Source organism: Spea bombifrons, chromosome 2 (assembly GCF_027358695.1).
Source record: "Spea bombifrons isolate aSpeBom1 chromosome 2, aSpeBom1.2.pri, whole genome shotgun sequence".
Classification (NCBI taxonomy): Eukaryota; Metazoa; Chordata; class Amphibia; order Anura; family Pelobatidae; genus Spea; species Spea bombifrons.
The window spans coordinates 132,371,131-132,397,919 of NC_071088.1; the positions used below are offsets into that span (position 1 = coordinate 132,371,131).

The following is a 26,789-nucleotide window of genomic DNA, read 5'->3' on the forward strand; positions in this document are numbered from 1 at the left end:
CGTATGTGTTCTTGCTCTATTGTCTTACACCCTGACTCCTTATATCACCTTCGGTAAACAATAGAATGGCTCAGTCTTAATCATTCAGACTGACTTAATGAAAGTCTATGGAAGAGCAGACTTCATTAGCACTGCCATAAAGAATTAGCTCATAAGCTCAGTGTGGGAAAGTCATCCGATATATCACGACTGACAAAATGGCCGCTTTTTTTTTTTTTTTTTTACTTTTTACAAAAGATTAAGCCCGGTTCTGTCAAAGTCGACATACAGAACTATATTTTTTTCCTTGGGGGTTCGCCATAATTCCCCAAATATTATCTCAAACGTATTACATGTGTCCCTTGCGGCGACAAATTAAAATTCCTCATCAATACATTTTGCTCCATTAAGCTTCGTGGAAATAACTCAACAACATTTGATCGTTTCATTGTTTAATTATGATAGGCTGTGTAATCAACACTTTAGGACATTTGCCAGAAATGATGCCGCTAGCAGGAAATTTTCAGCCTGGGCGTTAGAAAAATAAATAAAAAAATTTAAATTACAGCAAATAAATACAGAGCAACATATATTTCAGTTTATTTTTCTAAACAAAACCAAGGTCACTTTACAATAACTAATCACTGAGTCTGAATTGTTATGTTATTTGCTACTTGTTATGTCCTGTCTTATCATTGTACAACCCTCCAGAATATGATGGCGCTATATAAATCAATGAATAATATATATTATTCTAGTATACAGATGCCGCAAAATGGTGGCTCAATCCCCATCTGCGAAGGTGTTTGCGAGTAAATCCGGCCGCGCATACACAGTAGACCTTAAGAAGCTCCATAATTGTCCAGGTATTTGATTTATTGGACATATTGATTTTTATGGCTGTTTTGCTATTCTAAAAATACAGTATTTTAAATGAACTTTTTACCCCCTCCCCAATTGCTGTACATTTTATATACAAGTTGATTTATTGAATAGATAGAATAGATAGGTTGGTGTAATATGGATATTTCTTTCATACGATTGTTTTGTTTGACGTTCTCGTGAATAGTTATATATGTCTGTTCTGATTGAGGATGGTGTATTTAGCCAGTGTGTTTTCCGAGTATCTGCGCATTTCTTCTATATGGGAGTTCAGGATCTTCTCAAAGTCTTCTGCTCTTCTATTTTCTTCATCGAGGAATTTTTCTGCTGCAGAAATAAATGACGTCCCTGTGGAAGACTAACGGGGGGGAGAGAAAAATAAATATGAAGAGGTCTTACAGTAAGTTCCTGCTTTACACAATTCCCTTTCATGTACAAATCACACAGAATTTGACCAGGAATCCTTTGCTAGTGACCTTTGTATGTTACCCGTAGAAGATCAATGTAGTGGGTTCTTCATAATTCATAGAGCCGAAACCACAACCCTCCTGACAACTCAGCCTTTAGTGAATACACCCCTAAATATTTCATTACTGTTCCGAGTCACGCATATCTTTAATCTGATAGTAAGGGAGTGCTGATCCTACTTACAGACACAGTCTGGCCTTTTTGTTGATCGTAAATGAAGAGGTAAGAGAAGTCGGGGAAATCCATGTCCTCATGAAGGTCGCCATTTTGTAGGCAGCCATTTTGGAAATTATCATGGACTCTTTCAAGGCTCGGAGCGGTTGAATCCCAGTCGCTGTCGCTTGGATCGATCTCCCATTCGTCCTGCAGGGATTGGCCGTTGTGCATAATATCCGCACTTTGTTTTCGGTTATTGCTGTTATTTTTTTCCATAAATGATCTGAAAGCGGACAATCTGAAATTGAGTATTTTAGAAGTAAGAACATCCTTTACCCACCGTCTTCTACACAACGTACTTCCTCAGTCCTCATTCACATTTGTTGTCTGTATTATATGTAATTCATGAACGCATTAGCAGTAGTACAATTTATCACACGGCAATTAAGCGTGTCATCAGTGATGGCGGCCAGTAACAAACTAACCAGTCCTGTTTTATAAACCAGAACAAACGCTAGGAATTGGGGCAGAAACAGACCGTTAGGAAAAAAAAAAAATACCGTATTGGCTCGGATATAGGCCGCCCCCGTATATAGGCCGCACCCTAAAAGTTTGGTGCTTTTTTAAAGAAAAAGTTTTTTTCTTTACAAAAGCACCAAAAAAAACATGCTGCCACTCTGTCCCCCCCGAGGACAACCCCCCGTGGGAAGTGCTGGCAGGGGAGGCTGTCTGAGCGTATCGGGAAGTAGGATGCAGGTCCCCTGCACCGCTGCGGGGGATCTGTATCCTAACCCCGCTGCCTGCCCGGCGCCCGGGACTGCATGTCCCGGGCGTCGGGCGCTAGACGCTGAATATAGGCCGCACCCCCACTTTAAAGACTTAAAGTGGGGGGAAAAAGTGCGGCCTATATTCGAGCCAATACGGTATATACAAATATACAAAATAGGTAGACTAGATGGGCTAGAAGAAGAGGTCATAGTCTAAAACTAAAGGGTCAGAGGTTTGGATGTGATGTAATGAAGGTTTACTTTACTGAGAAGGTGATAGACAAATGAAACAGCATCCCAGCAGAAGTGGTAGAGGCTAATACAGTAAGGGCATTTAAACATGCATGGATGAGGTAGGCGTACGGCTCCCGAATCTAAGACAAGACCAAGGACTGATTGAGGTCTGGGTCTTTACATCAGGAAAATTAAGCTGTCAAATTGTATTTCTATGAATGATTCTTATAGGTAGTCAACCTCTATGGTTCTATGTTTAAAACAAGCATGCCTAAAAATCCCTTATCCATCCCAATTGGTCCAGCTAGGGATGATGTGAGTTGTAGTCTGTGTATCAGGAGCTTACACAACTCCTATGTTAAACACACCAGGTGAATAAAGCTCATGTCGGCTGAGTTTTCACAGCAGGTTTACATCCTTACGGTTCTTTGGAACAAACAGCAGGTCTCCATTCTCCAAATGTAACAATCGGTATTTTATGCGAATGAACTATTTCTATAAATCGGAAGCTCGTACCCCCGGAGGGTGGAGAAAGTGTTTGCTGGTAGCCATGGCTAATGCAGACGGCTGTGTGAACGGCATGCTTCGCCGGCTGTGTAAATGCCCAGCATTAGCCGGTCCGATGACTTCAGTTTTATAAGAATATCGGATGTATTTTGTGTTACTGTTTCAGAGCACTCTGGAGACAGCTTTATCAGAGGTATGATTCAGACCCCCATGCGGCATTACGAGGGAAACGAATGATCCGCTGATAGCTACTAAACAAGTAAAATGTCAGAGACGTTTGGCCGAGACGGTGCGGAAAGCGGGTTTCTCGCTTATTGAGAGTTCACATTTGAAGGAACGGAATGAGACACAACGCATGAATGAACCCTGACTTCAGGTAGAGAACAAGACTGAATGCCGGGGGGGCAATGGGATTTAAATTGGCTTTCAACTTCAATCTTTTTAGAAAAAGCTGTTAAAATTCTAAGTGGAAATGTCACCGTCACAGCTTTTAGCAGAACTAAAATCCATTCATCAAATCCACCTAGCGCCATACTGTGCGATTTTCAGCTTTTGTCTTGGAGATGTTTTGTTTAAAACTCTTTTGCTGAGATTTGTGGCACATCTAGTATATAGGATCAGTTTTCTGTCCTGAAGTTATCTCCTATTTCCTCCTACCACCCTTACAAAAGAAGCCTGAACAACAGATATAACCAATGGGGAGGAATAATCATGCAGAGCTTGAGAACAGGGAGTTAAGATGGCTTAATATGCACTTGAGTTGGGTTTGATAATATAATTGCGTATGCACATGTATATAGTCTGAAACATCATTACACAGGACAGATCCGCTCAAGGACATATACAAGCCATAATAACGACAGGAGATGTAAACTATTGCTCAAAAGTTTGGGGTCACTCAGCTTTTTTCATGGAAAAAGAGGACATTTCTGGCTGTAACATAATTTGCAAAAGTGTTTTCTAACCATCAATTAACCTTTTAAACTTAAACTTGGATCAGCAAACACAACGTGCCATTGGGACACAGGAGTGATGGGCGTGATAAAGGGCCATTGGAACACAGGAGTGATGGGAGTGATAAAGGACCATTGGAACCCAGGAGTGATGGGAGTGATAAAGGGCCATTGGAACACAGGAGTGATGGGAGTGATAAAGGGCCATTGGAACACAGGAGTGATGGGAATGATAAAGGGCCATTGGAACACAGGAGTGATGGGAGTGATAAAGGGCCATTGGAACACAGGAGTGATGGGAGTGATAAAGGGCCACTGGAACACAGGAGTGATGGGAGTGATAAAGGGCCATTGGAACACAGGAGTGATGGGAGTGATAAAGGGCCACTGGAACACAGGAGTGATGGGAGTGATAAAGGACCTCTACACCTATGAAGATATTTCATTAAAAATCAGCAGTTTCCAGCTACAATAGTTGTTTACAACATTAACCCCGTCTGCGCTGGATTTCTGATCCATTTCATGTTATTTGAATGGACAAAATGTGCTTTTCTTTCAAAAACAAGGACATTTCTAAGCGACCCCCAAACATTTGATCGGTGGTGTATATTATCTACCCTACGGTATCTAAACTGCGAGTGTCAGATTTCTGTATTTTTCTTGAGGTTCTGACCGGGAATCCAGCTTTTAAGTGTGAAAGTGCTGTATTATGCATGCCCCTATAAAAAGCAGCCCATCAGACCATCGCCGTGTAGAAAAACATTAGCATCTACTATCTGAATGGCGCTGTGAATTATTCAGCGGCCGAGCGGTAGAAGCTCATTTGCAATGCGATTACCTTGACTGTTTTTTGTTTTAGAGCAAAGCTAAATAAAAACTCCGGAGAGATTTATAGAGGGAGCTTAAAGGTAGGTGTTGCAAATTATGCTGGATGAATGCACGGACCGTAAGAATGCAATAATATCTCATTCTTATTTAAGGGTGCATTGTACTGTGTAACGTATTGCTAAATAATGCACCTTGGCTGTAATATACAAGACTGAATGAAGCCATTATCATAAATATCAGAAGAAAGGTTTTACAAATGAATGACTCTATGCAGCGATCTAAAGACTTTCTCTAGACTCTAGGTGAAACTCGAACAATCCCCCACTCCATCTTGCTGCCACCAGATAAACGAGGACTACAACTCCCATGATCCTCAACAATGTATGGATGCACTCATCAGGGCCAATAATAATGTAACACACAGACCCAGATATTATTGTCCCTTTGCATGGAGTGAGGCTTCCGTGAATACCTTAGGACTGTAACGATTCCCATTTAAAAAACAAATATTGTGTAAACATCGAGAACAGTCATTGTCCTCCGTTGGTTTCTCTCTCCCCTTTTGGGGTGCAGCACGGAGAATGGAGAGAACTTATGGACAATTGTCAAGCTAGATTGAATACCTTTTGCAACAAATCTCATTTCTCCGGCAAAAATTACAAAAAATATATTAAAAAAAACACAATTATAGATGGACAAAAAGGTAGGTAGATCCAATTAATGGGTCTGACGGAGCCAGAAGCTGTGAAGGTGACGGTTCTCTGTTAAAGGCGAGACACCCATAGCTTCCTTTAAGCAGATCCCTATGGATTCAATTAGTTTCGTGACTTTTCAGTAAGAAGGAACTAGTCTATTATTCCAGGCGAACCAACAGACAGACACAGCTACAAAACCAGCGGCATACCTGTCCCGGTGCGCGTTGGATGCCGTCAGAGCTTTCATTTCGAGCTCTGAAGCCGCTTTCATCTTCACCGGCAGCTGCTGCTCCTTCCCGTTGTGCTTGATGTGGTAGTTGGGAAATCGTTCACTCTCGGGCCACGCTTTTGAATTGTAATGGTCAGCGCTGCCTTGTTGTTCTTTCGCCAACTTCAAAGCCTGAAGAGAACAGAAGACGCTTCCGTTAGTGATCTTGTGCTTTATATTCGCTATCTGCGGAGGTGTATTTTTCCGGATTACATGGAATGCCAGGAGAAAACCTCGATGGTCATGCGTGACTTCTGGAAAGAACATCTACCTTACATTACCGTGACTAGTAAAGGCGCCATATTGGTAGTGGCCAAAGGGATTACTAAACAAATAGAAAAACCAAGTGTCCCAAAACTGTCACACGGCCCCATCAAGGGTGTCAGTCTTACCAATATCCAAACCCCGTTTAAAGGGAATGCTACAGCTACACGCTCATTCCACTGTTCTGTGAAACTTATTTTGGTGAACTATGAGCCAGCCTTATAAGAGGGGTATATGTCTCATATTATATTATATGATTCTGTGGAACAACTACAACAGGGGGGCAGTGGAAATTAACGACGTGAAAAAGGCTTCAGTTAGGATGATATGATTGTTGTGAGGATGAAGCGGAAAAGTCAGTGGCCTGGAGATCTCGAAGGTGCGGAGGACAGATGGTTTCTTTAAAACAAATCATATATATTGGCCTTACAACTGCTTTAAGACTAAACACCAATAAACCTAACCCCCCACCCCCCCCATATTTATGAGACAGATTACCCATGTATAAAATGTATTATTTATTATTATTATTATAAACTATAAAATGTATCCATAATATACATTTTGGGAGAAAATGCAAGGTGATTTTTTTAAATACACATATATATATATACACACACACACACACACACACACACACACACACACACCTTTTTTAAATCATAATACAAATATATAAAAACACAAAATTATTTAAATGCTACGGACCTCCGGATTTTTAAGTAATTTTAAGATAATTTAAGGCCTAATGTGGCTCTCAGTGCCCAAGTCTGTGTCATGTCACAAAATAGTTTAACAAATGCAATCCATTCATAGCCACAAAACCGAAAGGAAAATAAAAACGCTCTGAATGCAGCTCGGACACCAAGATGTCCTCTAACCTGCACCTGGGGCCATCTTAAAACACAGCGAAGCCATTCAGCTCCATGAGCGCGTTCCTTAAAGAGGAGCCAGAGGAGTCCAAGGTCCTCGCTGCCGTCTCTTTTATAGCAACATAAATAAAACTAGCACTTTGTCTGCTTTCCAACTTTGTTGCCGATTGATTAATGTGAAAAATCAGAACAAAACAAACCCCGCGTGGGCTCTCAATCATTTCATCAAAGGGCTCTTTCCATCAAAAAGTGAGATCTTCTGCTCCATTGATGGGATTATTTTACATCATATGCCAAATGCCACCCACTTACACCAGTTCACAAACTTCACAGGTCCCTCACTTGTGCTCGGTCTGAATGACTTGTCTTGTTGGGAAAGAGAAAAAACACAGAGAGAAGAGCTTCAGGAGGTGGGAAGAAACTGGAAGTAGTTTGGTCAAAAACACCCAGTTTGTGGTTAAAATGGTTTGAGAGGAACATGGGAGCGGGATGTGGGATGCGGAGAGCTTTCAAAAGGCAAAAGCGCAAGAGAGAGAAGAAAAAGACCGAGAGGCAGAGGAAATTCCAAGAGAGACCCCCAAGGAAGAGACGAAGTTGTCTTAGGACCTTTTCAATTCAGACTCGTAAGGTTTTTGGCTGGTTCCTGGATCCACTAAGTAGAGTAATTACAGCGCGGTATAGCACTTTGGTGTTTCTTTTTCTTGTGTTTTGTTACTATGAGTTTTCTGCCTTAAAGGTGAACCGACACATTACTTATTAATGAACTCTATCATGCTTTCCCCTCTTAATACTCAAATATTCTCATTTTCTGCTGTGCTGTGACAGCTGGCACCTTTAAAAGAACGCGCTGCTTCTTCCCAAATGTTTGTAATAGTAAGGATAGAAGAACAGAGGGCTTGCGGGGTGTAAACGCTTTCGGGTGCCGGGTGCTCAGCATTTAAAATCATGTTGGCCAGATTCTGATGACTTCTTCACTTAGGCAATGCATAGATACATAGGCAATGCATGAAATGTTTTTGGTAAATGTTAGAGCTGAGAAATATAAATCAGCATTCCCAAAACTGAAAGTGATATGCTAACATTTTCGGTGTCTGGGTGGGGTGACAAGCAGCAGGGAACTGACAGAAGGGTGGCCACCTACCCACCCTACTAAAGAGCCACCTTACAGCACTCAGCCGCAGAACAGTGTTGGTGTGTGCTGCAACAGCACAGACTTCCATAGATTTTACATCTACCTGGGCCAGCCATGAGACATCAGTGGATCTCTCAACTGGCTCATGATTCCCACTGCCTGCAAATCGGGACAGTCTAGTGAAAATATGAATTGTTAGGAGATATGTATACGTGATTCTCAGTGTTGGATTAAACTCTTTACAACGATGGACATAATATTGTGTCACTAAATTCTAGCAGTTGAGGATGACGTACTATTACGTCCTGTTTTAAACATCGGCTGGGCTGAATCCCTGGCAGTGCACATGAGATCAGGCTATCAATGGACAGCCTGGTCACTGCCCTGCTAACTGAGACCAAAATGTATGGCCCTAAGCTGCGCAATCGAATTTGACAGCACTCAAAATGAGCACTTTGACAAAGTTCTGCTCAGGCATTTCCTTTCCGGTGATGTCATAGCTATCACCACCTGGGGATACCTTCTGAAGGAGACCCAAAGAGGTCTGTAGAGACCTCAACCAGGTTTCCTAGCAGGTTTCCATTGACAGGGAGTTCACTGCAAGCACTGTAACAGACCGTCACCGCTGCAGTATGGGAAGAGGGAGAAACAGATGTTTCTGTCGCTGAAACGAGTAAAAAATAATAATAAAAACTAAATGAATGAAATTGCTTCAGTGACGTCATCACGACATCGGAAAAAAAAATAAAAAAATTATATATATATATATATATATATATATATATATATATATATATATATATACACACACACACATAAACACCACAAATGTTGAAAATGCCATCATACACAACTGTAAAAACACCTTTTTTCACAACATCATCACACTAGTGACTTTTGGCCCAGAATGCTTTTTATCAATAAGATAAGACTTCTACCTCAAGCGCTTTTTTACATGCGTGTTTTTAATTAGCCATGCATAGAGTCCAGTTTGTGCCAGAATGATTAATCAGGCCATTGCTCTCTACACCGAACAAACATTTCCCCCACTACTGACAGCAAAGACCTTAATATAAAGTGAACGCAGTATAAAAATATGTACCGTATTTTCCGGCGTATAAGACGACCCCCAACTTTTCTAGGTAAAATATAGAGTTTGGGCTATACTCGCCGTATAAGACTACCCCTCTACCCAGCATACAACAACCAGCCAATCACGGCAAGCGATGTACCTTACCGGTGATTGTTGTATACAAAGCCTGCTTGGATTGTGTTGGTCAGCTCTCCCTAACATATGCCTGTCCACACACACATGTAGAGACATACACTGCCCTCACACACCCCTTCCTTTACACACATATGCACGTACACTGCCCATACACAGACCTATACATACATACATACACTGCCCTTACACACACACACACACACACACACACACACACACACATATATATATATATATACACATACTAACATACGCCTGTCTATACATACACATTCATCATCTCATCTTCTATCTTCCATCCAGTTGTGGGAGCGTGAGGTCTGTCATTTCAGACCTCTGCTTTACTGCTCCCTCATTACTACGCGCCGGCAATTGACATGACGTCATCCCCGCACTCGGCATCAATAGCCGGCGCGTAGTGATTAGGGAACAAGGAAGCCGAGGTCTGAAGTGGCAGACCTCGAGCTCCCTAATGTTGGGCTAGTTAGAGGGAGGTCGTGATCTCCCCAACCAGCCCTGCTCATCAGGCGCCCGCTGATCAGGGCTAGTTGGGGAGATCACGATCTTGCACCTACCTTGGCGTGGCCCTGAAGACCGGCCAAGGGGAGGCGGCTTCTCCGGAGGCGGGTTTGTGGGGAATCGTGATTCTCCGGCTCGGTAAGTACCCGACGTATAAGAGAAGATTTTCACGGGTTAAAAAGTCGTCTTATACGCCGGAAAATACGGTACATTATATTACACGCCATTTCCAAAAACACTGCACAAGCGTTTGAAACGCCTGTTCTTGCTGATGTCATATCTCAGGTTATGAAATTAACAGCTGTGTGTGTGAATGTCACGTCTAGGTACAGATGCTGAACAACAATGAAAGAACACAACTTAAAAGTGGAAACCAACGTACGGAATAATTAGGTTTGTGTAAATTAAACAGAAACCCTCCCTATGGAAGAAAAAATTAAGGGGAGTGGCAGCCCTGCAGCAGCAGCTGCCCTCCTCCTCCTCCATGGTCCAACTATTCTTGCCACTGATTGGCTGCTTGAAGAAACCAATCAGTGGCAGGAAAGTGCTCCCATAAAATCAGTAGGGGAACCCACACAGCATTCCCAGAGCCAGCGCTGGATCCAGCTGGAGGGCAGTATATGACGTGCAGGGAGATGTGTTCGGCCAAACATATCTCCTGCATGGCGTTAAGCTGGGAGGTGGAGAAATTAACAAATCCATATGGGGGGGAATTCTGCAGAAACCCCCCCATGCATTTGTAAAATGGACAGCAAAAAAAATGATATACACATTTTTTTATATAAATCTTCTGGATTTGTTCACGTTTGCCAATAAATCATGTTTTGCCTAATTTTGTGAAGATAAAATTGAAAGAAAAGCTTGTTTTGGGACACCTACTGGGTTTTAGTTATGAACAGACACCTTATTTACTGATATATAGCGATAGTCTCCAGATAGCGTTGCCTGTAGAAGGTGAAAGAGAGATGCACTGTGCGCATATAAAGTAAGTTACCTAGTGGCCACAGTGCTGGATTACTGAACTACTGAGGGCGTCGCATTAGGAAGCATGGTTGCTAAAGGTGATGTCCCATTGAAGAAAAAAAAAAAATATAAATTTCTGAATATTAAGAGCTGTATCTAGTAATGCAGCGTGGCACTGAAGAAAAATGGATTTTAGTTCATATTGTCTGAATAAACTTTGTTTGAATGTCCGGAGGTCACCACGCAGTGATGATATTTTATAGTAGCCCAGTTTTATGTAAAGAAGTCCTCTCTGGGCTCTGAATGGCCAGTGATGGCTGCTTAGTTTAACGCGCGGCTGGATACACGCAGTCACACGCATGTAAGAGGCCAGGGCCGTTTTTTTTTTATATTCCTAGACTATCCCTGTTGCTTTTCCCCCATAAACCTCTGCGTGATTAAGAGACGTTCACCCTAAGGCAATACGATAAGAATTTACTGTATTTTCTGGTATTTTGAAATACGAAAACGAAAAAAAAGAGACAAAAACTATACCAAGAATACAGCTACCGAGACACCACAAGGTCCCAGCAGGATTACTGCCGTCGATGAGACCCCTTCGCTATAAACCAAGTAATTAATGATCCTTTCTTTCTAGCAGTTAAGGAGATTTTTGGAACAGTTCGGGTCAATATAAGAACTCATTTAGCTTGAGCAGGTGCAAGCAACAAGAAACGGTTGGAGACCGCGGTATCATTTGCATACCTGTTGGCCGACATCGAGCTCGCCGAGTTCCAACTCTTGCTCGAGGCGAGAAAGTTTCTCGGTGACGGTTGCTATGGTGATGTCTTTCTGATTAAGCTTTGCAGTCAGGTCAGCGACATCGGCTCTCAATCTTTCCAGGTCATTGTTTTCTGCCTCGTCCTTTTGAGGATCATTTTCAATCTATTATAGCAGCAACACGGCAAGATTAACAAGAAACTCAGCTTTCAAACCAACTTAAACAAGAAGACGTGACACAAGCGAACAGCTTGGAGATCGCAGGGCTGGCCTTTCATACATTTTTCACCCAAGAACTTGCCATTTTTTATGTGTTGCTTCTCCCAAACCCACCTTATGTTTATAACACGGAGGACCTGCGTGATTATCCCCCATATGTATTAAGTTGCTGATTGTTTGTGATTGGTTGAGGCAGCGTTTGTAAAGGGTGGAAGTGAAGGGAGAGAACTTTAGGAGCGGAAACTGATGAGATATTGCTGGCCCTGCCACAGGCTGCCAACGATCCCAACTATAGATCCTCTAACCGCGTGCTACGGACATGCAGGCCAAAATGTAACTCTGCCTTTTATATAGGCTTGGCAATTCTTTCCAACATCAACTTCTCTGCGTCCCGGCCAAGCATCAATATCCAAACAAACACAATAGGTAGGTCAATCTTCTTACCAGAGGAACGCACAAATATATCATTTATTTTGATCGGCAGAACATTTGTAAAGCGGATATCCACCAAAGAAGGAGAGGAACCCTCAAAATGGTGGAGTAAGACGCCAGATGCGTTTCGCACAGCGCTTAATCATTGGCACATTCGAGAAGATCAACCTGCCTCTTGTGTTTGTATAATAACTAACTATTTACCCCGAGATGCCATCATGCTTAGACGACAATGTCTTAAACGAGACGCACACCCATCTGATTCTCCATACGTAAGGGTAGCTGTGAAGCGATCGCTGTTACCTGATCTTGCGTGGCTCTGCGGAGTCGGTATCTCTTCATCTCCTCCTCATTCTTGTAAGTCTTCTGACAGCTTGCTTCTTCAACACTGCTGAACACAAATAATCACATTTAACATAAAATGTAAGTGGAGACTAAACTGGGAGGTCGCCTCCTTAATATCCTGCATGTTATATCACCGTATCTACCTATAGATCGGGTTATATCCATATCTAGAGATGGACTGCACAATATATAAAGTATTGCTGTTGGCTGTTAACTAAACTCAACAGCTCAAAACAAAGCAAACATGTTTAATGAATATAAAGCCAGACGGAAAGGGGATGATGGGAATTGTAGTTTGATCACAGCTGGCAAGTCCTGTCCCAGCAAGTGGTTTCTAGAACATGGCAACACTTATGTGCCAAAGAAGTCTATCGGATTGTTTTAATATTGGGGTTCATTCACTAAAGGAGGGAGTTGATGTTTAAACTCCTTGACCGGTCTCTGCGAGCTTCTGCTGCCAGAAGAGCTTAGCTGACCCTGTAGAATGTATAGTTAAATCAGTCTCCTCAACCATTGAACCATGGATTACACGGGACCAGCTCAACCCTTCTTGCTGGAGAAACCTGCCAGAGTTGACCCTTCATAATAAATGATAATGAATGAGATCAAACTTTCCAGCTGAATGAGAGTGAATGAGATCAAACTTTCCAGCCGAATGAGAGTGAATGAGATCAAACTTTCCAGCCAAATCTTCGGACAACCCTACCACTGGCGAATAAACCACATTGCCTTCATTTCACGGACAAAATGTGTTAACAGAGCATCAGCTCAAAATAAGAGAAGGTGTAAAACGGACAGTATCGCTGCCAGCTGTCTGTATTTGTAGTTCAGGAGCGTAACGGACCTCGGTACTTTGTCTTACGCAAAAACAAATAAAAATTAATGTAATTACAACAAAACATAAAAAACTACAAAAGGTGATTCTTATCAGATTTCATACTGAGATTTACATAAAGGTATTAAGCTTAAGCCGTGACCATTCATCATCTCCTGGTACGCGACCTTTGTACTGGAACAGTCGTTAGCGCCAAGAAGTTATCATGGGGCATTTAACTCTGTAATCTTTGTCTACAGCGAGCATTTACTCAACATTCAAGGGTTCTGAGTGTGTAAACTCTGTCCCGGTAACATCTGGTGAAGATACTTTAGGCAGCACAAACAGCACCACTGGTCTCCATGGTGATTGCTCCAAATTCAAAACTGTGGACTGGATTTGCGATCCATCCATAAGCCCTTTGTGGATCAGGTTAGATGAGCAATCCCCATTGTAAATGTGGATGCAGCAATCATCAGCAACATCCCACTGGTTACCATGGCGATTGCATCACCTATATGCACATAACCTTTATCCCGGAGCATTTGTAGGGGTTGAGCTCCATTTAGTACCTTAGCTCGTTTTCTAGCCGATCTTCATACTGCTTCGGACTCGCCGCGCGTTTCTGTATCTGCCTTTGATCCAATTCCACCGCTCTCAAGAGGTCATCCCGCGCCTGGAGTTCAATCTTCGCCTCGGAAAGCTCCATCTCCATCCTCTAGAGCAGAAACGATGCGGACCAAATTGATTCTCTTTTTAATTTGACAGCGTGTCCGACCATTATATTAAACACAGGGAAACAATGACAGCTCTGGGGGCCGGAGGGAAGACGCGTTTCGCTACCGGAATACGTTTAGTCATCAAATTCTACTGATAATATGACTATTTGCATTTAAACCGGCTTGCCAAACGAAGACAATGTCCAATCGCTCAACCAGCTCACACAATATGGTCACTTTAATTAGTCTGTAACAAGACTTATTACTTAACGTCGCAAAAAAAAAAAGATAATACATGTAAATGTAAATGAAGCAGACATAACGGAGCGACTTCTAATAACCGAAACGTGTCGGAAGAAGGAATGACGAGGTCTGCTCTCAGTTTAAAGAGACTTCATTATCTCATCTTCCAAGATCGCATTACAAATGTGCTTCTTGTGAGATATGCACTTTAAAGCTGTGTTTGGGGGTCTATATTCCCCTATGGAAAGTATTCAGCAGCCAATCACCGGTGCGAAACATCTGGAGACAAAGCGGGTAGGAAGCTGCAGCTTCTCCCTAAGGCAGGTATATATTGCAAACAATCGGTGGTTTAAGGGGGGGCTCCCTGGGACCTTTAATCGCTAAACCGCAATGCGAAACGTTTCCACCGACCCTCATCATGCGTCTCCAGTGAGAGGGGCGGGTAACACGCATAACAAATATACATTAATACACACAGACACATCGGGAGATGAGAACCCGGCCCCTGAGCTGCCATCTAGCCTTGCGTTGCTTTATACAAAGTTCCTGGCAGGAATGGAGGGCTTACGAGTACCCTGCTCCAGAGCTTACAATCTGATTACAAGGACACCTACGCCAAGTTTAAGATGGAAATGTTTCATCATAGAAGTTGAAATAAGCCTCATTGGGTATGTCATTCGGTATGCTTCCCCATTTCTTACTCTACTACACCCTAATGGTGGACGATCTGATTTATGTTTGATGAAAGAAGAAGCGTCTATAACGAGTAAAGAGATATTCTTATTAACGGGATACGTGTCTACAAACGCAGCCACCTGAATATATGGATTCATATAGACTTTAACCCAACAATAGTCAGTTGAGTTGGATGATCTCCCTCCTTGATAAATCACATAAATAGAATAAAAAGTATATAAAAAGAAACTCATTTAAGCAGGGGGGGGATGTGCAGAAGTGTTTGATAATGTCAGTGGCGAGTTCTTACGGGTTGTGGAACGGAGCATCATCTGGCCATTTCCTATAAATAGTGTAGATGGAGAGAATATATGTACTAATGGACATTTCTTACATCCAAGAATTATATCTTTTCACAGAATTCCGGCCGTGTGGGCCCCAACCATGTTGAGAAATGTAAGGCAGCGCCTTGGGGAACTCGGTCGTGAATGTGTTAAACACTCCGATATAATAATATTGGCTCTGTTTGGATAACAGCGTTGTCGGAGAAGATGAAAAGTTATTATTGGACGTGGAGGCTGTACAGATGCCGGTTGCGCGCTGCGATCTATCATTACCGTACCTGCCGATGCTTCTGACACTTCTTTAGTTCCTGTAAGAGTCGCTGATTTTCATCTTTCAGCGAGTTTCTGCTTAACGTGATTTCTTTCACAGTAGACTTGAGGTTTTCGATGATGATCCCGTCGCTGCGCACGGTCTCCTGAGAGGCGTCGAGCCGGCAGCGCAGTCTGCGGATTTCGGTTTGGGTATTGGTAATGGGGTCGCCCTGCAGCTGCGTCCGGTTGGAAAGCTGTTCCTTATAGCTCTGCGTCTGCTTCTACAGAATAGCACCGAAAATCACAATTATACAAATGTGTTATTTATAGCGAGAAGATAACGAGACCCCGAGAACCAATTAGACAAATGAAACAGCCGCGCTACATCTACTCACTGGGCCGGAATAATTACTGGACACGACGGTACGTCGGAGAGTAAATATGGAACGTTGAAAAGGAGAGGTCGCCGTTGAGTCGCTGCACAAATCTTTTAATGGAAACGTTCCCGTGTATCTTTGTGTTCGGAAATCTCATTTAAAATTGGATATGATCCAACAAAAAGCAAAATGAAATGGAGTATAAAAGGAAAAAATCGAATTTTCATGTCTTTGTAACGGCAGAATGGAGCCAGGACAGCCATGGCAGTCACTTAAATGGAATTGTTTTAAAACAACTTAATACCATCTAATTCTACTTAATGGAATTTAATTGGGATAATTCAGAAAACACACAAAATACGCAAACATCATTTATATAGGATTTTAAAAACAAACACACACACACACACATATATATATTATATATACACAAACACATCTCTGTTCAAAGGTTTAGGGTCACTTAGAAATTGTTTTGTTTTGTGTTTTTTTATTTTTTTTAAACAAAAGCAAATTTCATAATTTAAAATAATATGAAATGGATCAGAAATCCAGCATCCGAATGGCCCTTTATCACTCCCATCACTCCTGTGTTCCAATGGCCCTTTATCACTCCCATCACTCCTGTGTTCCAATGGCCCTTTATCACTCCCATCACTCCTGTGTTCCAATGGCCCTTTATCACTCCCATCACTCATGTGTTACAATGGCCCTTTATCAATCCCATCACTCCTGTGTTCCAATGGCCCTTTATCACTCCCATCACTCCTGTGTTCCAATGGCCCTTTATCACTCACATCACTCCTGTGTTCCAATGGCCCTTTATCACTCCCATCACTCCTGTGTTCCAATGGCCCTTTATGACTCCCATCACTCCTGTGTTCCAATGGCCCTTTATCACTCCCATCACTACTGTGTTCCAATGGCCCTTTATCACTCCCATCACTCCTGTGTTCCAATGGCCCTTTGTCACTCCCATCACTCCTGTGTTCCAATGTCCCTTTATCACGCCGATCACTCCTGTGTCCCAATGGCCCTTTATCACTCCCATCACTCCTGTGTTCCAATGGCCCTTTATCACTCCCATCATTCCTGTGTTCAAATGGCCCTTTATCACTCCCATCATTCCTGTGTTCCCATGGCCCTTTATCACTCCCATCACTCCTGTGTTCAAATGGCCCTTTATCACTCCCATCACTCCTGTGTCCCAATGGTACGTTGTGTTTTCTGATCCAAGTTTAAGTTTAAAAGGCCAATTGATCGTTAGAAAAACATTTGAACGGTAGTATGTTTGTATAATTATATATATATATATATATATTTATATATATATATATAAAATATATATATAAAAAACACATATATACACACGCAAACTGAATTTACATCTACACACACACATACATATAGATATATAGATAGATACAGCTTTGCATTTCACTCATTAACCTATAAACTATGGACACATTTATTGGAATATAATTGCTTTGTTTGATAGTTTATACATGATATAACTGAATATATAACGGAATGATTGTCCTATTTCTAACGTGACAATATTTTCACAAAAAACTATTCATATATATTTAGATAGGGAAGGTATTTTGGATTAGCATTAGATGCAGAAATGTTATAAGGCGTGTAGAATGAGGGATTCAGATAATCAAGATACTGAGATCACATCCCTAGTGAATTCGATTTTAAAGCTATCCTTTGGTGCTGTCTAGATTTACTCGTTTTAGATCAATTTACCAATCAAACAACCAGTTTCCGTTTGGAAGAAAACCAAACATTACAGCGATTAGTTGTTGCTACCGATTTTGGTCAATTCCCATTCAAATATGGAATAAACGCACGCCACGTGGAATAAAAACATGGAAGACGATACTCGGAAAAGCCCCATAAAGCATAATTCATGGGTCGGAATCTACGTTGTCTTCAGCAGAATAATCTAAGAACAGGAAATTAGGACTATAACGGACCCTGAAATATCAGCGGCCCCCCTATGTAACCCAGATACTTTATAGTCTATTGAGACAAATAAATACAAATTAACAAAAACTAATCAAGTACCGGTTGGCCGTAGATCCTTGTTATTTTTGTATTGTCAGCGGATTACTAAACACTGTGCGGGTAATACAGAGAGCTCACGTTTTTCCATGTCAGCAATTAGCCTTGCGGAGTTGCCATTATTTAACTACTGGCTTGCCGGTACACCTCATCGTTAACCATAGCCTTACCGATTTAAGAGCGAGAAGGGTGGCCCACGCATAAAGTGTGTAGTCAGAGCTGTATGCCCACAAGATAGTAATCAGAACTAACGATTCAATTAAAGATAAGACTCTTTATTAGAATACCTAGGATATATAGACGACGTTTCACCCTACAGTGTGACCCTTCAACTGATGAAGATGCCCATTTCATATTCTATAATAAGTGTGACCCGACGGTTCTCTTAGCTGAACATAATGAAGCACAATTGTACAAATATTATTTATGCCTTTATATGGGGTTGGCAAAGGAGTGCTATTCTTTAGCCAGAAAGGGTTAATTCGATCTCTTGTATGACTGCAATGGTTGGAAATGCCGTGACCTTCGCCTTTAGTGGCTTTTTTTAATTCTTTGAGGTCTTGACAATTTCCCCTTCTCTCTAATAGAGTGATTCAACGTACTTCAGACTGGCTGATTGCCTTGAAAGTGGCCAAAAACATCCATTGAACGGATTGAAAAACCAGCTGATTGACAAATGATAATCATTCCACGGCAAGGAGTCCATAAAGGCGGATCGTTACATGCGAAGAAGTAAAGACAGCGTCTTCAAATCAGGCTGGCTCCGTGTATTTCACATACAGGGATGTCAAACTTTCAGATACTTACTATATTTGTGATATATATATATATATATATATATAATATATTTTTTTAATAAATAGAATACATTTTTTTTTTCAACTAACTTATATATTTGTTTTCACAACAAGACATCCAGAAAAGAAAACAGTTAAAATATTATTTTTTAAGTTAATACGCTGAAAGGATTATTGAAATCATTCTAATGCTTAATAATATTTTAAGGTTACGTACATAAACTTTCGTTCAAACGTTTGGGGTCATTTAGCTGTTTTCATGGAAAACAAGGACATTTCTGGCTGTAACATCATTACAAAAGGGTTTTCTAACGATCGATTATCCTTTTATTAAAAAGGATTAGCGAACACAGGAGTGATGGAAAACAGGAGCGATGGGAGTGATAAAGGGGCTCTGTGCCCCTATAAATATATTCATTGCACATCCAGATACAGTAGTCATTTACAACATTAACCCCGTCTGTGCTGCATTTCCGATTCATTCCACGTTATTTTAATGGACAAAATTGGCGTTTCTTTCAAAAACAAGGACGTTTCTAAGTGACCCCAAACTTTTGAATAGTATTGCATATAAAACAAAAATGATGTATACTCCATTTCTACACTGACATTGAGTCACTCCTTTCCCTTTAAAACGGCACGACTTGGGGAAGCAAATTGTCTTAAAGATGTAAATGAAGTATTTCCATCAAGGAAAAAAAAACATTAAAAAAAAAAAAAAAAACACAAATAATATATATATACCTGGAAAAGTTCACATTTTTCAGTTAGCGACTTCCTCTGTTCACTCAGAGACTTGAGATGATTCTGATACATCAGCCTCTGTTTTTCCCACTCCTTTGATCGGACTTTAAATTCCTGAAAAAGACAGCACAGGATTACTTGGTCTATCGGCATCTGCAGAGGTCACTGAGGTCTATTCACTAAATAAAAGGAGTTCAGCTTCTTCATATCCACTAAACATTGTGAAGCGCTAACCCCAGCGAGCTTGCACTACAAGAAGGGCTTTCTTAAAACCCTCCTCGCTGATTTAGTTATGCATTATGCAGGGTCGGCTCAGCCCTTCTTGCAAGAGGATAAGCCCTTCATAATGTATAGCGATAATGGGGAATTCATGTATTCTGATCTCCTGCAAATTCCCTGTTTAGTTAATCGACCCCAAAATCCGGTACACAAACTATTTTTGTTATAAATACATAAAAAATGAGAGCCGAGTTTGAGAAAGTAATACCTGCAAAGCTGCTGTAGAAGAGTCAGGACTGGCCCTTTCATTTATATTGGCCTCTAAATCGCAAATACGCCATTAGATAATTTTTTTATTATTAATAATATATATATTTTTTTTTTAACTTAACGTTACCTGATTCTGAACTACCGTCACCCGAGGACACGTTATGTAAGCTCTTAAACTCCTATTTTTGTTAGAACCGCATGCGGTCTCAAAAACACTCTCTGGAGCGGGGACAAATTGCCATCACTGGGCATTCAGCCGAGACGCAGGCACTAAGTGTTTTAGTCCTCGCGGGTCCTTCGTCGAGAGAAATAAACACACTTAAGCGCACGGGGCTTTGGTATATATAAAGAGAAACTGCCCTAAGCCGCATTAAGGACCTCTTGCGGCACGCATGCGCCCTCCGCACTCTAAGCGCCGTTTAGTTCTAAGCGCCTGGAGCATGTAGTGCTGTATAGCGGTACCAAACCTAACGGGGCTACCGCTGCAATGTTACAGTAAGCGTTCTTCCCGGGGCTTTTAGCACCAGTCATGTCTCTAAAAGCAATTAAAAAAATGTAATCAGCGAAAAAGAAAAGTCAAAAAAGGCCAATTAAAATCCTTTTCTGAAGAGTCACGCTCCTTTTTGGCTTTAACGGATCAGTTCAGGAAACTGCTTCTTGTCCAATAAAGGGTTAATCTCTTTATTAATATGTTCCTGCCGCGGTCTCTGCTTATATGTTCTGTGTTTTATTACGCGTCTGTATTAAATGGAACGTGATTGTACTAGCCAAGTACACTAGTAGCAGTACGCATGAATAATTCTCCTCCACGGCTTTGCATTTATTCCTATTAACCCATTGTTAGCCACTTCTATCCCCATGCAGCTACGTAGTGTCACTTTTACACACAAGTCCTACCGGACATAGAACATTTATTCTATTTTACGGCCACCGAAATCCGAAGAAGGGTTTATTGATTCATGTCCGGGTGATACCAGAACAGTTTAATAGAAATAGAATGAGCTAGGAGTTACAGTAAACCCATCACTGCTTGAGGAAGAGCGCAAAGTTAGTATTTTTACCCCAAATCTTGCGCAAGAGCCGTTATATCAGAGGGGCACACGTATTCAAAGATAATATTTCTCGTTTGAAATCAGTAATAATAAAATTTTATAAAAATGACACAAATTGATCACAGGTGGATTTTGGGGAGAAACGATATCAATGAGTATCTTGGAAAGTTTAGAAGCGTTTGCTAACTTTTAATGGGCCAACTTTCTCATAAAAAAGGGCTGTGAAGGCATTTAGTGATCGTGAACGTAAAGCCGGCTCTTACCTCCAGCGTCTGAGTCAGCCATCGGATCTCACACTGGCTCGTGTTATCTTCTGGAGGCGGCTCCACATTTTTATCTCTCGGGTTCTTCAAGTTATAGAAACTGAGCTTTTCATAGTTTTTTTTCAACTTACAGAGCTAAGGATGTACAGAGAAGGTATTTTTAGGACTAGCACTTTTACATTTTAATATATCTGCCATAGTACATTCACAGATTATATTACATACATTTATATATATACATTTGGTCACTTAGTGGTTTTTATAGACAAGGAAATTTCTGGCTGTAATATTAAATCAACGATCAATCAGCCTTTTAAACTTAGACTTAAGCTTTTAGACTTGGATCAGCAAACACAACGTGCCATTGGAACACAGGAGTGATGGGAGTGATAAAGGGCCATTGGAACACAGGAGTGATGGGAGTGATAAAGGGCCATTGGAACACAGGAGTGATGGGAGTGATAAAGGGCCATTGGAACACAGGAGTGATGGGAGTGATAAAGGGCCATTGGAACACAGGAGTGATGGGAGTGATAAAGGGCCATTGGAACACAGGAGTGATGGGAGTGATAAAGGGCCTCTGTACGCCTATGAAGATATTCCATTAAAAATCAGCCCTTTCCAGCTACAATAGTCATTAACATTAACCCCGTCTGCGCTGGATTTCTGATCCATTTCAAGTTATTTTAATAGATAAAAATTGCTTTTCATTCAAAAATAAGGACATTTCTAAGTGACCCCAAACTTTTGAAAAATATATCATTTTTCAATTAAGTTTTGGTAATATATGTAGTATATGAAAACTCAAACCAAAATCATAATTCATTGAGAATAAGAAAGAAAAAAAATAGAGGTATGGTGTTTTCGAGGGTCCCATTTCATATGACAGAGCGCCACCTTACGGCAGTAACAGTTATATCACGAGATTTGCCAAGTAGCCAAGTGAAGTCTTGCTTTTGTAGTAATGAGAACCACTATTAATATATTTCGTTCAACAAATACCCTTATACTGACATTTGCTCCAATACCAACTTCTATTAAATTGTAAAGTGTGATGTATGAGAGAGAGAGATTTATTTGAGATCATATACAGTATCGAAGGGCACATGTAAGAACCTACATCACAAATTAATGGTCTATAAATCAGCAAATCAAGCTTCACTGTCAACAAAATCCAAAGTGGACTTTTTTTGTAATTATTAAGAGAACACAGAATATGAAAGAGAATAAAGCTTCTTAGTGGAAGGAAAACGGTTTAACCTGAATGACATGGCTGAGATCACCTATAGAACAATGCACCTCTTTACTTAAGGGGGGGGGCAATAAATATTTTTCTTTGGGCAATAAATATGACGCTACGTGCAGTAACGCATTTTACCATCAAAGTTAACTTGGTTTTATCTCATGTTATCTAATGCACATATCTGGGAACTGGAGCCCCGTTGCGGGATGAAGGCAGAAAGTCAGCTGTTCGGGGGAGATGGGCAGGTAGTGGGGGGCATCAGAACGCTTCACCCAGAGTCTCCGGGAACTGTCTTTGTTGCTGTCTATAAACATTATAATATGCTACACCTACAGCTATTTTAATAGTTAACGATGAACTTTTTTTTTTCTCCTCCTGAAGAAGCCACGTAGAGGCGAAACGCATCAAGGATTACCATACTGTGTAAAGGAACAGATTTATGAGAAGAGCCTGTTTTCATTTAGCCCATTTGTGAGTAAACCACACAATACCATCTTTTTCATCTTGTTAATCTATATTATTGTATTTCCATTTTTTTGTCCCAACTGTGCAAGCGCCCCCTTGTGGATTCACACCGTATTGGACATTTGGAGTGTTTATCTCGGGCTGTAGCTGTATGTAGTTGGGAAGTATTTTCCCCTTATTTTTATATATATATATCACTTGGTGGTCGCTTGTTGCACTGATATCACCAATATTCTTTTTCTAGAACGTTTTTAAAACAGAAAACACAGCGCTTTAATTACAGCGCAAACCTGGGATAACATTATTGGCTCAGTAATGGATGCCAGCGTCTAAGTAATGCGTTGGACGGGCGGGAGCGGGCGGTCAGGCGCTGTACCTACGTGTCCCGGTAATCCCACGCAGTCCCGCATGGCTGCCTTCGCGCTGCTCCCTCACAGCGTCTCTTCTCTTGCTCCACCCAGGAACCCAGCAGAGTCAGGTGATTTTACGTCACTTCCCGTGACTCTGTTGTGTTTCTGGGCTTTACTCATTTATTTGAAGGTAGCAGAACTGCGCAGAGCGACCCTTACCTGGTGCTTGAGCGCTTGCAGCTGCCTTTCATAATTCTCCACCTTTTCACAATGAGCTCGATCCGCCTGCTCCAGCCTCGTATAAAGAATTCCAAGCTATGAGAAATGAAAACAAATCTGGTAAAAAAAAGTGTCTAAAAACTATGATTAATTTACATATTGTGTAAACTGTCAATTTCGTAAAAAAAAAAAAAAAAAGCAATGAATCAGCCATTCAAAAAACAGCAAAAGGCGTAAACAACGGGGATTCCGTCACACTAAACGGCTGTATATCGCTCAGCCCGTCACTTATCCGAATCGTATGCCTTTTTGGGCTGTTCTCTCCTCTATTTTTGTATATTTTTTTTGTCAATTTCCTAAATTAAACCGACAACAAAATACTATGAATTCAAAATGCAAGCAGGACTGAAATCATGGTAAAGGACCGGAAAACGCAAAAAGCAACAACCCACCTCAAAGAGTCAAGGCACGCGGCACGAAGCGAACATTTAAGGCATTATTGGTAAAATATAAAATTTTAAGATTTTTAAGTGAGAACATTGGTCATTAAGGTAATAAACCTTAACGACCAATCGGAATGTTCTCACTTAAAAATCTTTAAATTTTACCAACAATGAAAGTCTTTTCAGGTGTCCCGTTTCATATGACAGAGCGCCATCATGTGGCCAGAACGCTTATATCTCCATGGTTACCAGTGTCACCAAATGATGACCACCAACAAGCCCGGTATACAAAGGCAACGCGACAACAATGCTGTTAAAGTATTCAGTATGCTAGGCGTAGGGAAGCAGAGCAGGTTCATAGCTACAGATACGTCTGTATAGTTACCCAACCCGAGCCATGATCTTACATGGAAGATTTTCTGTTGCTTTGGATATATTATCACATATTCTCACTTAAAATATAGACGACCACATTTCATGGGACCCTCAATTACCTCACACGTTTTCTGATCCAACGCGTGTCTTGCTTCTGCCAACTCCTCAGTCCGGGCTTCCAGCCGTTGCTCCAAGGAGGTCACTTGCCGCTCCCATTCAACCTTTTTGCTGTTCACCATAATGTCAATCTGCTTCATGAGGTCCTCCAGCTCGTTCTCGCAGGACATGTCCCTGGAAACGAAGACGTTGTCACAGGTTAGAAGGCAACGCGAGAGGCCGTGCAGCGTGCCGCCCCATCCGCTCTCCATGACAGTCACGTGAAGCAGCCAGTCCCAGACAGAAAAGTGTTCCCGTTAAAATAAATAGGAACACTTTCAGCACATGCGCACAGAAGGTCTTGTTAGACCCCCTGGAAGTCTCTGGTAAGCGAGTGCTGGAGCTGGCTGGTGAAGAGTATACCACCCATTGGCATGGTGGAGCAGGAGATCCACTTGATGGACCTCACAAGAAGCCACCAGTGACATTTTCTGAAGATAGAAATTGATTTATATTATGGTGCTGGGGTCTGACACCTGAGGAATTGCCCCCCCTTCACTCAAGTTAACCCTTGAAATAAATTAGTAAATACCCCCAAGAAGAATATGAAGCTTTCACATCACCATCCGTGTACCCTCATCACTCACCTGATCGGAAGGCAACACTGGAGACCAGGCAGCTGTTGGGTCATTTCAGTCTCTATCTGCATTTCCCGAACTGGTGGAAAATGAAATAAAAGTATTAAATTTACTTTAAATTCTTCCTTCCGTAATAAATGTCCCCTCCAATCCGGTCTCAACGTAATAAGGCACCCGTTCCAATGGTTTGCAGAAATGTCCATGAAAGGTATGACCAGGATGGGCAAATCAAGCGACTTCACATCATTGGCTTCTATCTCATTGCGTTTTAGGGAGCGGATGAGTTTTAGCGGGGTCAACGCGAAGGGGTAGTAGGAACTTTCCAGCTAATATGGGGGTTCAGTAGAGGTCAGAGCAGACCATGCGGACGACAGGACATGCTACATAATATCGGTATGACACTTTACACACGCATTAGGTTAGTAAAAACACCATATTAATTTAAACTGGGAGGACCGTTGCTACGACGATAAGGCCACTTTTCACGCTTTGCGTCAGTTAGTTTCTATACGTATATCAAGCATTTATTATTAACAGAGTGGGGGCAGTTTGGACATGCGGTTCGTTGCAGGAGATACCTGAAGGGCATCGGTTCCGGTCCCCAGGCAAGGATGCACATGCGCGTCTCAATACACAGGAGACTTTTGTGCACATGGGACACCAGTGAGCAAGCAGGGAACCGCGATCTACACAGAAGTAATGTTTTGGGGGCAATTATATTAGTGTCACGGGGGTTATCCTGCAGTTATTGCGAATGGTGCCCCCTCCAGATCTCACCAGAAAGATTACCAATACCAGCCCTGCCTGTGTACACTTTATACGCTCACATTTACCCCGTGGTAAATAATCACGCCTTTGGGGCTATTACATTAGTGTCATGCAGGGAATCACTGAATACAGGCTAATCTGTGGCGATGGCCAAAGGAACCAGCAAGGCTAAGAGGAAGCAGATTTCCCCAGACTGATTCCCGATCCCTTCCCTGGTGCTGTTCCCGTGAATAAGGATCACCCATGCCTTGGCCACAGGGATGCCGATTGGTCAGCCATCGATGGGCCCTTGAGAGCCGGTGGTCTGTGCAGCGATGAGTGCCGGGCGGAGGGGGCGTTACTGTGAGTGCCATTCATTCATATATTCTACCCGTTCACTATCAGCGTTCCCGTGCGCGCTCATATACATACCCGCGCCTGGCAGCCGTGTCCGTCACCGCAGCTCTCCCCGGAATAACTCCCTGGGGTTAATGCAGCACCCGCACTGTAATGTTTATCTTCCGCGCCACTCATGCCGCGGCCACTCCGAGGCTCCGCCTACCGGCAGCCCGGCCACACCCCGTCTACTTACTTAAACAGCCGTTTGAGGCGTTACCGAACCCGGCTTCGCCCCTCCGAACACGCCTTCTATTTAGATCGGCCCCTCCCTTCTGCATTCATATATCTGGCGATCGGCGTCTCAGACAGGTAGTTTGTAGCCACGCCCACTGAGACACCGGCCCCTCCTTCCCTACTATGCATGGGTGACAGTTACAGCGCTGGCGGTTGCCTCAGCAACGGACGCGAGGCGGGGAGCCCGGCGGGGTACGGAAAGCAAAACGGTTCAAACTGAGCTATATAACAAACAAACGGAAATTCACTTTTTTTTAACGAGAACTAGATG

The 26,789-nt window shown here is 42.0% G+C and overlaps 1 protein-coding gene across 1 annotated transcript; it reads right to left on the minus strand.

The window, feature by feature from the left end:
• Positions 1-1,026: 1,026 nt before the first annotated feature.
• Positions 1,027-26,409, minus strand: DEUP1 (deuterosome assembly protein 1). The gene is made up of 13 exons (XM_053456536.1): positions 26,318-26,409; positions 25,148-25,217; positions 24,524-24,695; positions 23,587-23,682; positions 21,310-21,444; positions 19,506-19,619; positions 15,544-15,798; positions 13,857-14,002; positions 12,429-12,513; positions 11,460-11,639; positions 5,679-5,869; positions 1,513-1,768; positions 1,027-1,219 (listed from the first exon to the last, which is right to left on the minus strand). Exons 2-13 carry the CDS (start codon positions 25,207-25,209, stop codon positions 1,049-1,051), a joined length of 1,863 nt encoding a protein of 620 aa, XP_053312511.1. The 5' UTR covers positions 25,210-25,217; positions 26,318-26,409; the 3' UTR covers positions 1,027-1,048.
• Positions 26,410-26,789: the final 380 nt, after the last annotated feature.

Excerpts from the sequence above, each read along its gene's own strand:
- DEUP1 (XM_053456536.1), bottom strand. The coding sequence starts at position 25,209 with ATGCAGATAGAGACTGAAATGACCCAACAGCTGCCTGGTCTCCAGTGT. Across the intron at positions 24,696-25,147 it reads CAGTGTTGCCTTCCGATCAG|GGACATGTCCTGCGAGAACG; the intron begins GTGAGTGATGAG and ends CTTCGTTTCCAG. Across the intron at positions 23,683-24,523 it reads TGGATCAGAAAACGTGTGAG|CTTGGAATTCTTTATACGAG; the intron begins GTAATTGAGGGT and ends CATTTCTCATAG.